Below are 13277 nucleotides of genomic sequence, written 5' to 3' on the forward strand. Positions count from 1 at the left end.
AGAGAGAGAGAGAGAGAGAGAGGACAGCCTTTCTCAACCTTGGTTCGCCAGGTGTTGGCCCATCATCCCTGACCACTGGTCCTGCTAGTTAGGTATGGTGGGAGTTGTAGTCCAACAAACACCTGGAGACCCAAGGTTGAGAAAGGCTGATGTAGAAAGAAGCAAACACACTGTTCAACATTTGAGGTCTTGCTTACAGTTTACTGCTGACTTAAGTTCAGAGGGAGGGTATAAGGAACACAATCTTTTTGGTTAAGGTGCCAATGCTCTGAAATACTCCATCAATTTATGGCTTCCAGAATCTGCTGAAAACTTGGCTCTATAAAAAGAATTATTATTTTTTGCAGAAGCTTAACTGGTAACTTAGAATAGAATAATATTTTTTTTAGAATAGAAAAAAACTTGTTCTCTAGGATGATTCTATCATTATTTTATTTTATCATGCCCTTTGATAGTGTCTTGATTATTTCTATCACTCTATTGTTAGTGTAAAAAAGCAGAGTATAATTTTTCTAAAATACATAAATATGGTAATCCAAACAGGATTCATGATCATCGCTAACTGCCACATTTTCTGACCCATGATTAATGTTAAACATAGTGGTCTCAAAAGGCAAGTATGCAATGTATCCTAAACTGAATTTTAGGAATATGAATAGGTGTTCAAAAATGCACCAATAAACATACGAATTTTCAGCAAAGTATGACTGTGATCCTATACAAACTTGCCTGAGAGTAAGTCCCATTTAATTCAATGGAGCTTACTTCTGATGTCTGGGATTGCACTGTAAGTCACAGCACAATCATTTTAGAATTAAACAGCACACCATAAACACAAGTGTCTTGATTTATGCCACTGTGTTGGACTATGTACATGTGCATTGTGCCCCAATATATTTTACTAAATACCAGAAAATATATTGGAATGGAACACACATGCATATGCATGTATAAATCAATATATTTATACATAGCAGCACGTATAGGTAGATACACATAGATAAGTCATCTACATTTTTTACAGTTATTATTTGAAGCAAATTAGGATAGTTCTACTTGCATTTGAACAATAGGCTTAATGAATGAGTTTAAACTTAATATCCTCTGCCCCACCATAGAAATTGCATACCTGTGTTCATTTTGACTCTGGATGATTTGCTGTTGAAGTCTTCAGTTTTCCTATCAAATACAAAAGCAATCTATTAATTTATCACAAGGACATAAAATGTTTTTGAAGTGATAAAGGAGAGTTACTGGTAACTCTACATCTCATCAATGATTGCTGTATTTGGCTTTCATTGTGTGGTGGTAGCCCCCCCCCCCCCGATATGCTTCTATACAAATATAATTGTGATGTTTCACCCTCTGTTGGGTTCTAATCACATGCATATTAATTGATTACAAACTTTGTCCGGAACTGGAAAGGATACCCTATTTGGGCTGCAATCCCAAAAGGAGAATATTCCCTAGGGCCTAGAACACAGCATGGCATTTCTGAGGAAACATTCACAGAACGGCATTGCATGTTGTCTAAATTCACACTTCATATAAGTATCAAATAAAACCCCAAGAATAAACAACAACAGCAACAACCCCTGTAGTCACTCCAACAAAACAGTACAGCTTTCATGATCCAAATGCCTGGACAAATAGGAAAGTCTTCACTTACACTTAAAAATGTCAACTGTGGGGGAAGATGTGATGCCCCGCCACCAAGTTCCATAACTAGGGTGCCCCACCAATAAGGCCCTCTCTCAAGTTACCACCCTCCTAGCTTCTGCTGTGGGTGGAACCATCAGCAGGGTCTTTCTTGCTCACTGCACCCCTCAATCAGGTGAATGTATTGAGGGGAGAAACAGCAGAGACCAAGGTTCTGTTTTGTACTTTTGTAAAAAGGACCATGAGGTCATATGTTGGTTTTTACAAGCTGTACATTATGTTTCAAGCGCTAATGTTGTGTTTTGAATGTGGTTAGGCTGAGGCAGTTCTTTCTATTGGCTGTGTAAGAATTACTGCTTCTGAAGACATCGATTCAACACAGTAAAAATCACTGAGTGCAAGGAATGCTGAATCAGGTCCCAGCCGTGCCTGCCAGATACTTAACATGCACTGAAAGCAAATTATAAATACATTAATCCAAGAAGTTGGAAGGGTTTCAGCATCTGTGGTATTCTGTTTGGGGACTTGATGCTCCATGGCATTCAAAACACAAACGAATACACAAACAAACAGGAAACAAGACATGAAATAGCAACTAAAAGGGAGACAGAGCGATGCTATCTAAAGGCTGATAAAATTGCTTTTAACTACGGATGATGTTGTGACTCTGTTTATTGCATATAGTGCTGAAGTAAGCAAAACTGTGTCAGGAACACAGGGAGGTGCTACCGGTGATGTTACATCCATCAAGGATTCTCCCTCCCATCCCCTTGAATAGGATTTTGGGATTTGTAAGAAGCATGTTGCTTTTGGGTTACCTCAGCCTATTAGCATCCAGGCACTTTGGGACAAACTATTGCAGTGTTGGCTGCTGCCCACTGGGACTGGTAGAACATACCGTAAGGCAGGAGGCCAACAGTAGATGGGGCCACAGCCAATGACAGGTGGAATCAGGATCAGTGATGGCTGGAACCAACTAATTGTAGTTTTGTTCCTATTTCTCCCTTTGCTGAGTTCTACAAGGGCAACAATGAGTCTAAGGAGAGTCAGTGCCACTCTCTGAACTTGTAGGTAAGAAGCCAGCAAAGGACTTGTGGTGGCTAAGGGTAGATTGAGGTGGTTGGGTGCAGAGCTTCGAATGGACTCGCCTCCACTGAACATGGCCACTGGACCGTTTCTATCTGTGCAACTGAAACTTTTATAGGTGCTACCTAGGCTGGAACTAAACATATCAAAGAAGTGATTCAGTTAAATGTATTGTAAATTTCATACAGGGAAATCCTGTTGGCAAAAGACTGGACTCCACAGCGCCATCTGGTGTCACAGTGTTATAACACATGTATAAAGTGTTTTACTGTATCTTTACAAATGTAGCCGAGTTAATTTTGAACAGGCACCCCCAAACTTTGGCCCTCCAGATGTTATGGACTACAATTCCCATCATCCCTAACCACTGTTCCTGTTAGCTAGGGATCATGGAAGTTGTAGGCCAAAACATCTGGAGAACCGCAGTTTGGGGATGCCTGATTTTGAACCTGTTGATTGATATTAGGCAGGGCCTCTTCATTGTACTGTTTTCAAGGCCTATTACAAAGAAGAGAATTGGTTCAAGCCTATCTAGCCATGTAAATCTGACATGCAATTCTATGTTATTTATTTTGAAAATTCTATGTTATTTATTTTGAACGTGTGTTTTAAAAACTGATTTCATTTCCATTTTCAAAAAACAAATAAAGGTTAACTTCTTTTTGATATCTGATTTTCACAGTAATTTTAATGTATGTTTTATGCAAGCCACTTTGAGGCTTTGATGATTAAGCAGTTTATAAATAAATCAAATTGTCTAACAAACAGGGAATTCTGACAATTCAAATCACTTTTCAATGGCCATGAAAAATATTGTCCGCAACTCAAGAAAGAAAAAGCATGATCTCCTTCATCATATTTAGAGTAAAATAGCTGCCTTCTATATAAAAGTTTTAGCGCAGACCAAGGTGAATAATAAAGAAAAGGACAATTGCAGGAATTCATGGAATGCCTAATAAAATTTCTTGTCATTCAATTTAGAGAGAAACGAGACTCAGTTAGCCCATCCAATTCTCCCCAATTATTCAAAGATTAAAATGAGAGTCCAGTCTGTTTTGTTCTATTTCAATAAACAGCCTTTGATTGTAACACTGGTTTCCTTAACAGCCACAAATTATTCCTGAAAGCATCAGATTCCTGGAGTGTTTCCTCGCTGCTGGGGAGACAGCATTTTAAAATGTTCTGTTAGCTGGGAACTGAACAAACAGTAGCACCATGAAAACAGGCTATAAAATGCAATGCTACACACCCAGCTTCAGCAGAGACACACTGAGTACAGAACTCTTTGTACAGAAGTATGTCAATGTGATTTTTCCTGAGAGCTTTGATTTGTTTACATAAACTGTATTTAGCTCAGCTGTAGTTATATACATTTTCGCTATTTGGCATTATTATAATGCAAAAATGTATAGTGGACATGTTGTGTTCTGTTGTGAAGATGCTGCTGTCTTGTCTTGCTTCAGTAATGGACTGGATGATAGCCAACAAACTGAAGCTGAATCCAGATAAGACTGGATGGATGAGAGGTTGCCTGCTCTAGATGAGGTTACATCCCCTCTGAAGGAGTGGGTACACAGCTTGGGGGTAATTCTGGATCAATTGCTGTCGCTTGAGGCTCAGGTGGCCCTGGGGGCACAGAGTGCCTTCCATCAGCTTTGGCTAGTAGCCTAGGTATGCACCTATCTGAACAGAGAGAGCCTAACATCTGTTGTCTATGCTCTGGTAACCTCTAAGTTAGATTTCTGCAACTCAATATAGGTGTGACTGCTTCTGAATATGATTCAGAAACTTCAGCTGGTGCAGAATTCAGCGGCCAGGTGGCTCATCAGGGCATGATGGTTTGAGCATATAACTGTCAATTAGTTTCTGGGCCCCATTCAAAGTGCTGGTTTTGAACTATAAAGCCTTAAAGGGCTCAGGACCACAATACCTCAAGGACCGCATGTCCTCATTTGAACCAACCCAGACCCTGAAATCATTATCTCAGGCCCTTCTTCATGTGCCTCCTCCACAAGAGGTCCAGAGGGTGACAACATGAGAATGGGCCACAAGCTCTTCACTTGCGGAATGCTCTCTCTAGGGAGGCTAACCTTTTTGTTCGTTATTATTATTTGTTTGTTATATAATGTTTAATGCTGTATTGTGTTTAAATATTCAGTTGGGAGCTGCCCAGAGTGGCTGGGGAAACCCAGCCAGATGGGCGGGGTATAAATAGAAAGAAACAAAAAATTATTATGGTATGTATTTTTTTTTAATATAGTAAGGCTTTGGACAAAAGGCAGTTTGGAAACAACAACAACAAGCAAATATAAACTAAGGGGGGAATCTATTAACTGCGGTAATTTATATACTGCCTCACAGTTTAGAAAAACAGTTCTAAGCAGTTTACAAGCATTTCAAACAGACATAACAAAATATCAGATGTGCCCTGCATCTGAGACATATATTTATTACTCTACATAAATATCCAGAATTTTGCACATTGAAGGAAGAAACAGGTCTGCCACCCTTACCACCATCGAGTGACACCAGATGATCTGATGGAAATAATTCAAGGTAAGACAGACTGTTGTACTTAAAGGATGTGTTTGTCTTAACTGAGTATGCCTCAAGCCGCTGGACTGAGTAGCGATGCTGGGGAGACTTTGTGTCATTACACTATCCCTTTTAAGTGAAAACAAAGCAACAGAGCATAAAGGCATTTGACAAGCTGTGTGCTGAAAGGTGACAATTTGATCCTTCACCTTTAGTGCTGAAATGTGGTAAGTTCTGTCTCTTTATATGGATTCCCCACCACTCATGCCCAAGACATTCAAGCCATTTTCCTGAAAACCAAACCATGTGTGTCAGACCAAAAATGTCAAGGAAGTGACACAAATTGACAGCATAATATGCACATTTTATGGGTGGTTTTTAGAGCTGCAAAAATCGGTCTTTACAGTGAAGCAAATAATAAAGAATTATTTTTAGATTCTAAGTATCTCCAACAAATTAGGGTTTATTTAGCCATTCAGATGGTGCATGCATTTTTTTTTTGGCTTCAAAATTAAACAGGAAGAAAACAACTTTTGAATAAACACCTACTTCATATTCACAGCCTGAAAATTGCTTTATATTATCTGGCGTCTTCATGCTCCCGTGCATGCTTTCCTTACCCAAAATTAATTGGACAGTGGTAATCCTTGGACATTGCTTCTTCTTTTTGTCCACATTATGTCAAAAGGCTCTGTCACATATAGATGTGCACGGTCAATTAAAAAGTGGCCAGGCACAAGCTCTCTAAAACATGGGGAACAGACTGAGAGTCCTTTCTGGTTTCGCTCGTTTATTTAGACATTTTTCTCCTCCTTTTCCCTCCATCAGAATATCAAAGAATCAAGTACTGGTAGCTGCTTCTCAGACATTAGACACTGCCTTCCCTAGACATTACAAATAGCTAGCTTAAAGTCCAATCCACAGATGCTCCTGCAGCAAATATGAATTTAATAAAAGCTGTAACAGCTTGTAATCTGTACCATCATGCCAGATTTGAAAGCCAACTCAGGAAGATGAATTGGTGCACTAACATGGCTTGGTTCTGCTACTCTGGAGATTGCCAGAAGGTTAGGAGCAAGAGCCTTGGAGACCAGGTGCTCGTTTTCTACTCACAGGAGCACAAAGGCAGCTGGTGTCTTCTGTAAGGAAGAAATGAACCATGCATAGCCAACGAGTTATTAAGAGAAAGCTCGTGAAAATCAAGGATTGACTCTTTGCTCTCAATACACCAGCAGAGATGGGGAAAACATAACCAATCATTTCCTGTGGATGGGAAGTGGGATTGACTCTGGTTCTCCACTTGACGCATATACAGTATGATCTACTTTGTGGATGTGTTCAAGAGGAACAATTCCCTCCCCTCCCCAGCACTTTCCCTTAGGAAAGTCTACATCTCACTCTGAATATTTAAGTGATGAAATTTTTAAGACCCAAATTAGAACTCTTGCCATGTAAGAATGGGCCAAGTTCATTTTTAGAATGGGGTAGTGACCTTGTGGCCATTCAGATGTTGTTGGGGTCCTGCTCCCGCCAGCGTACTCAGCACAGCCGGTGGTCAGGATGATGTTAGACAGCATCTTCTGGTTCCCCACCCTGATTTAGAAAAGCAGCCCCTTTACCTTGCTGTGCTTGATACAAAAAGAAAGCAGATTGTATAATCAGCTGTTTAAAGAGTAACTCAAGCATGCCAGCCTCTCTTAGTCTCTGAATTAGACACAAGCAATTCCACAAAATGTTCCTTTGCCCTAGTGAGGATCTCAAACTAAGTTTATTGTCGTGACTTTGAAGAATCTAGTGGTTTAGCAAAATGATTGTGGCAGTGGCACTCAACTTATGTGAGGTCACCTTAAGTGCTGGCTGAAAAAACCCTCAAGAATTTAGAAGCAGTAACACAATACTGTCTATGTTGTGGACACAGTGTGTGCGTGTGACCCTCAAGATGGAGCTAAGCCTATTTACGCTATCAAAAACTAAAAGCTGCATGCATTATTATTAGAATCGCACAGCATGTCAGGGGAGTCTGTCCTCCCAAGTAAGAGTGCAGTGCCCTCACAAACTTGCAGCGCTGACCGTATTTTACATCAATCCAATGGCAATATTGACAGCACTTGCCATTTTCAGCTACGTGAAGACCCCCAAAACTCACAGACCTTGCTTCTGCTGTTTACCCAACTTGTACACACAATGCTGCCTCCTGTTTTATACCTAATATAGTCCTGCAAGTCTTGACACTATTAAAAGCAAAATATCTGCTATTCTGCCCCCCCTATAAATAGCCAAAGTAAACATGACCACGAAAATTAAACTTGGCAGGGCTGAAAAACTCACATGATTATGAACAGTTAAAATAACTGCTTGACTTTAACAATTGCCAGCAGTTAAGCCTAAAAACCTTTGAGATTTACTTCATTTCAAGCCTGAACTGAACCAGTTATCTACTAGTTTCTTCTACCATTGTTCAGATTCAACATTTATCCATAGCTACCCTTTCAATTTTCTTCTAATTAATTAATGATCAGGAATGTTGTAAAGATTTTATTCCAGTTAACATCTTAATTAGTGACCAGGAATAAGTTGCATCAGCATTTAGTTGCTGAAAAAGCAGAATGAATTAAAACAAAGGAAATCTGCTGATACTGTTAAGAACACTAATTCATAGAGATCTGTTGAGATAGAAAGCCTTCAGTAAAATGTGATTTACCAGCCGAATTAGGTCTGGAGCTAGAAGCCATGTGTGAAAAATTAAAGAAGGCATCATTCTGAAAGAGGTCTTCAGGAGAATGGAAATTTCTCTAGAGAAGTTAGTAAAAAAAAAGAGAGAAGCAGAATGGGAGTTGGAGGTTGAAGGCAATTAATTATGTTTCCCATTAATACAACTCTGGAGAAATTCTGCCTGTGCTATTACATTTATTAATGCCTTTTATCCCAGATGATAGAAGCTATTACCACAGTGTGCATGCTAACTACTTACTGGCCTCTATTGCATTCATATGCAAGGCTGCTTCAATCTTTAATTTGTTTAGATTATTGTCTTGTCCTGCCTAGAAGACTCTGCATAGGGCATTATGCATTTGAAACAAAGCCCAACAATAATAGCATGTAATGAACTGTATTATAATAATACATGCCCAAAACACCATCAGTTAAAACTGTTGAAAAGGAGAGTGCAGTCCTCTCCACAGCATCCAGTACCAGCTTCATCCTAGCCCCCAGAAACCAGCTTGAATAGGATAATATTGCAACTCTCTCTCTCTTTGAGATATGAAAGTTCCTGCAGGGAATTAAGAGTTCCACAATGGTGGAAAAGCTGCCAATTTTCCAAGCACACTTTTCATTTGACTTTTGCATGCATGGCTTTGCAAATAAGGCTCACACAAGCAGATGCTCAGGCCTGAGAGCAGACCATTTTTCAGGTGGGCAGGCCAAACACAGGTTTCAGGCAGGTAGGGTGGAGATAAGATGGATGAAGGCCCATAGTCTGATGTGAAGAAAGAAAACGTGAGCATCCCAGTTCAGTTTTCCGCATTTCCACATCAGTTTGTGGTTTGTTTCTAAAGTTCTCCTGAAAATTCGCCAGCATTTTAGTGCAAACCTTCTTTAATACTTTTGCAAAGCAATCTTTCCTAATATAATGCATTCTTGTATATTATTTTGAGTAATATATGCATGAACACACACACACACACACACACACACACACACACACACACACACACTTCACCATAATATGTGCATTTTTGTACACTTTTCTTGGCTGGAGAAGTGTGAATCTTGAAGGGTGGCTGTGTTTTGGTTGACCAGGCCTGATAAACATACCAGAATCCTGGCCTTTTGCCATTGCCTAGTCAACAAGGCAATGTGTTCTGTTCACTGAACTTCAGGCTCTATATTTGCCACTTTCCAATTCAAGGCAGTCACTGAACTCAAGGGCCTCCAAGCCTATATTTGGATATGGCTACCCACAGCCTTGGCCTGGCCCTGACAGCCAGATACCTTTCCATACCCCAGCCCTCTTTGACATTAGGACAGCTCAACCAGTTATCACCAGAGGCTTTACTGAAACCACTACAGAAGTCCTTAGTGTGTTACAGGTATAAAGAAATGATACGTTTTTTAAAGGCATACTTCCTTCTAGTGCTGATCAGCATCTCCTTTATATCTCGTTTAATCTGATGCTGACTAAATTACATGGCTGCCTACTAAGGGAAGCAAAAATGAACAAGAAATATAAATTGCCTTTTTATATGATTGTGTCAGTCTTTTCTATAGCATACATTTGTACACAGTAGCATGCATTTTAAGAAATCCACTTTCATTTTTTTCTCTGGACTTAATAGTTTTGTTAGGTAAGTAAAGCTAGATCTCTAGACAATTTTATGACACCATTTAGTGCTTGCCTCCCTCTAAATGTGCATTTTAACAGCAGGTGATGAAATGGATTAGGCAGCAATATATATATTATCATTATGAGTATGGAACACAAGATTAATTCTAATTCTGAGCTTTAAATTGCTGTCTCCAGTCAACTTTCTTCAGTTGTATTTCTCTGTTCTGCTATCTAAAAACAAGGAAATTCAGTCTGCATCTATTTCTAATACTTGATGATTGTTAAAAGTCAAATATATTTTGCTACTGGACCAATCGGGAAAACCTCTTCATTTCCCTTTTGTAGCATCCAATATAGACAGATTCTGGAGCTGGCTGTCAGAATCGATGGCAAACAATCACAGACTCTTGTTTCCCACTTTCTACTTAGCAACATGACTATATGTAAGAACTAGAGCTACTGTCTGAAGGTTAAAAACCCACCAATCCTCATTATCAGCTTATATTGCAGCACTTTCAAATGTGTGAGGATGAACTTTACAACAGTTGTGATTTAGCCTAATGTGGCTAAATCAAAAATACAGACAAGGAAGGGTTTAGCAAACAGTTACATAACTAGAGTGGTGTGAGGAACGTCCCAAACTGTGTGCAAGATGTGGGATAATCAGCCTCATATAACCAACATGCTTAAGTCTAATTAATGCATGAAGGGGTTAATACCATAGAGTAAGCTGTCCTGTCAGGCTTAGTATCTCCAGTACAGTGATGCCTTGCAAGATGAAGGCCTCGCACAACGAAAAACTCGCAAGACGAAAGCAAGACAAAGTTTTCTATGGCCGTGCTTCACAAGACAATTTTTGTTTGTTTGTTATTTTTGCCGCGGCAAACGGCGCTTCGCAAGACGAAATTATTGCAAGACGAAGCGACTTGTGGAACAAATTAATTTCGTCTTGCGAGGCAACACTGTAACTCTCACCTTGGGAGAAACTAGGTACCTGAGTACTGTAACTCAGTGTGTGAGGAGGTTTGAGCTGATTGCTCCAGCGCAGACTGCATGGCTCAAAATTATCCACATGGAATTTGTAAAATTGTCATGAACTGTAAGCAATAGTTTTATTAATGTCACATGGGTATTATTTTGAAATATGAAAAACATTTATATGTGTAAAATATATTTAGTTAAAATAGTTTTGGCTCAAATTTACCTGTTAATAAATTGTTCTTACGGCATTTTGTTAAATTAGGATGCTTATTGGAGCCTTAATTTAATTTGAATGAGCTAATTTGCCTTTATTAAACAATAGTTGGATATTGTTTGTAATTTTTTCTTATTTAAGTCTAAATCTAAATATCTAGATATTATTTATCAGTCTATTCCCCTGTGAAAAAAAATAATTAAACATATGATCCAATTGGCTGTCTGGTGCTGAATATAAAAAGGAAAGAAAATAGATTTGGGGTTGGTTTTTTTTTTTTACAGTTTATACTGCTGTCACTTCACTCATTTGAAAATCTTCATAACAAAGATGAAAGCTCATTACTGTTACTGTTAATTAAATATATATGTTAACCTACTGCAAAATGCCTCTGGGCGACTAACAGTTAAAACAGAGCATACAGTACATCCCTACAAGCTACTAATTTTTAAAATACATGTAATCAACTTCACTGACAAAATTCCAACTTAAACAGAAAACTAAATAAACACGAAATCCCAATTTGGAATATTAAAGCCAACGGCTGAGAAAGATGGTACTGTACTTCAAAACACCAAATACTTGCTACTGCAGCTAAAACTATCAAAATACTAAAAGGGGCGGGGAGGAGAGTCTTGCAAGGGGGAAAGAAGGATTGCAAATGGCTAGAAGGTGTACATCTATTGGGGTGAGCATTCCAAAGGGAGGGGGCCACTGCCAAGAAGGCCCACTCTTTCTTGTTCCCATTCTGCCCATTTTAGCAGGAGGGCACTCTGATAAAGCAGGAAAGGAATGAATACTAGGATAGCTTTGCTGTCTCAGTGATATGAAAACCAGCCCAGAACCATTTTAAAGTCTACTAGAATCTATAGCAAGGTTTCCATCAAATCCACTGGTTTGAATCAGGAAGGCCTCTTTTTTAAAAAGATACGATTGCAGTCACACACACACACACAGAGCAAAAGAGCACAAAGGGCCCAAGAGTTTTTCAGGGCCCTGCTGTTTTTCAGGAAAACATAACTGAAGTAATTCCTAGGGTGCTGTAGCATTAGCTGACATCTGTTGCATGAAATTGGGAACATCAATTCTGCCTGTGCTTTTAATGTTAGCTATTTATCACTACCAGGCAGCAGTAGTATAAATAGATATGAGATGGCTGAGGTAATACAAAGAACATATTTTCAATTACTGATTTTGTTAAATGCGAACCTTCTCTTAACACAAGTAGTTTTCATCATAACTGGGTACTCCACAGTCTCCCAAAAACAGATGTTCACACATCTTGTGCAACTAGTTTTATTTTATGGTAGTCCCCGTCAATGCAATGCACTGTGATAGATTATCATAAAAGCTTGTGTTACTAGCATATTAAATTGCACCTTGAGTTGTATACAACACTAGGTAGAGATATGCAGTTGATAACAGTGAACCAAAAATAATAGAAACAAAAGCTATGCGTAAATGCACTATGAAATGAATGTGTAGCAGTAAGCCAGGCATCCCCAAACTTCGGCCCTCCAGATGTTTTGGACTACAATTCCCATCATCCCTGGCCACTGGTCCTCTTAGCTAGGGATCATGGGAGTTGTAGGCCAAAACATCTGGAGGGCCGCAGTTTGGGGATGCCTGCAGTAAGCGATCCACTAATAATAAATTTAACTTACACAATTACATTTTAAATAAAACAATATCTATTTTTTAACGTATTTTAACTTCATAATATAAAACTCAAGATGATGCAAAGGACCCAGAAGAGTTGAGCATTGTTTATATATATATTAGTGCCTAATGGCCTTCCAGAGGTTGTTGGACTACAGCTCCCATCAGCCCCAGTCAACAAGGGGTTATGGGAGTTGGAGTCCAGCAACATTTGGAGGCCCACAGGTTAGCTTACCTTGATTTATAGAAATGAGCAACAGAACACAGATGGATGAAGACCATCCTTGTCAAAGGCCAGTTCCCTATGAATGGACCACTGCAGGTGTGAGAGAACCTTGAGGAACTGGCACCCTTTCTTCTGCTTTTGGATTCTGAAATGAGCAAGCAGCTACCTTGAAAGAGATGCTGACTATTTATGGCTCCTAATAGACTCAAGGCCACAGAGAATCAATGGAGGCTGTTAAATGCTTAGCACTTCTGAATCTTAGGCCAATTATTTAGGTGCCAATCTTGCACAGCAGAGTTTTTTTTAAAAAAGATGGAGTGGCCTGCCAAGGTCACACAGGAGGGCCATGGCAAAACAGAAATAGAACCCCAGAAGAAGGAGTCCCATATCATCGCCATAGCTGCAAGACCATCTTTCATCCAAAGTTCCCAACTTATTGCAACGTCTGTGTTTAAATTAGTGTTGGGTAGATCTGGAACTCAGGCTTCCAGCCCTGTTACAAATAGAGAGAGAAAGCTGCAATTCTGAAAGTTCAGTTTTCACCTGAAAGTCATGGCAAATTTTATTCTATGGGGCTATATTGCAGCGAT

At 39.3% G+C, this 13277-nt stretch overlaps 1 protein-coding gene across 12 annotated transcripts in view; it reads right to left on the bottom strand.

Moving 5' to 3' along the window:
- The window catches only part of SORBS2 (sorbin and SH3 domain containing 2), a 97601-nt gene extending 96422 nt beyond the window's left edge, over nt 1–1179 (bottom strand). For all 12 annotated transcript variants that reach the window (XM_060278762.1, XM_060278765.1, XM_060278764.1 and 9 more), the window contains exon 1: nt 1130–1179. In XM_060278762.1, the coding sequence (XP_060134745.1) occupies nt 1130–1139 (10 nt within the window). In that variant the 5' untranslated portion in view covers nt 1140–1179. The remainder of the gene's footprint in view (nt 1–1129) is intronic.
- Nucleotides 1180–13277: the final 12098 nt, after the last annotated feature.

Source organism: Zootoca vivipara, chromosome 9, assembly GCF_963506605.1.
Source record: "Zootoca vivipara chromosome 9, rZooViv1.1, whole genome shotgun sequence".
Taxonomy (NCBI): domain Eukaryota; kingdom Metazoa; phylum Chordata; class Lepidosauria; order Squamata; family Lacertidae; genus Zootoca; species Zootoca vivipara.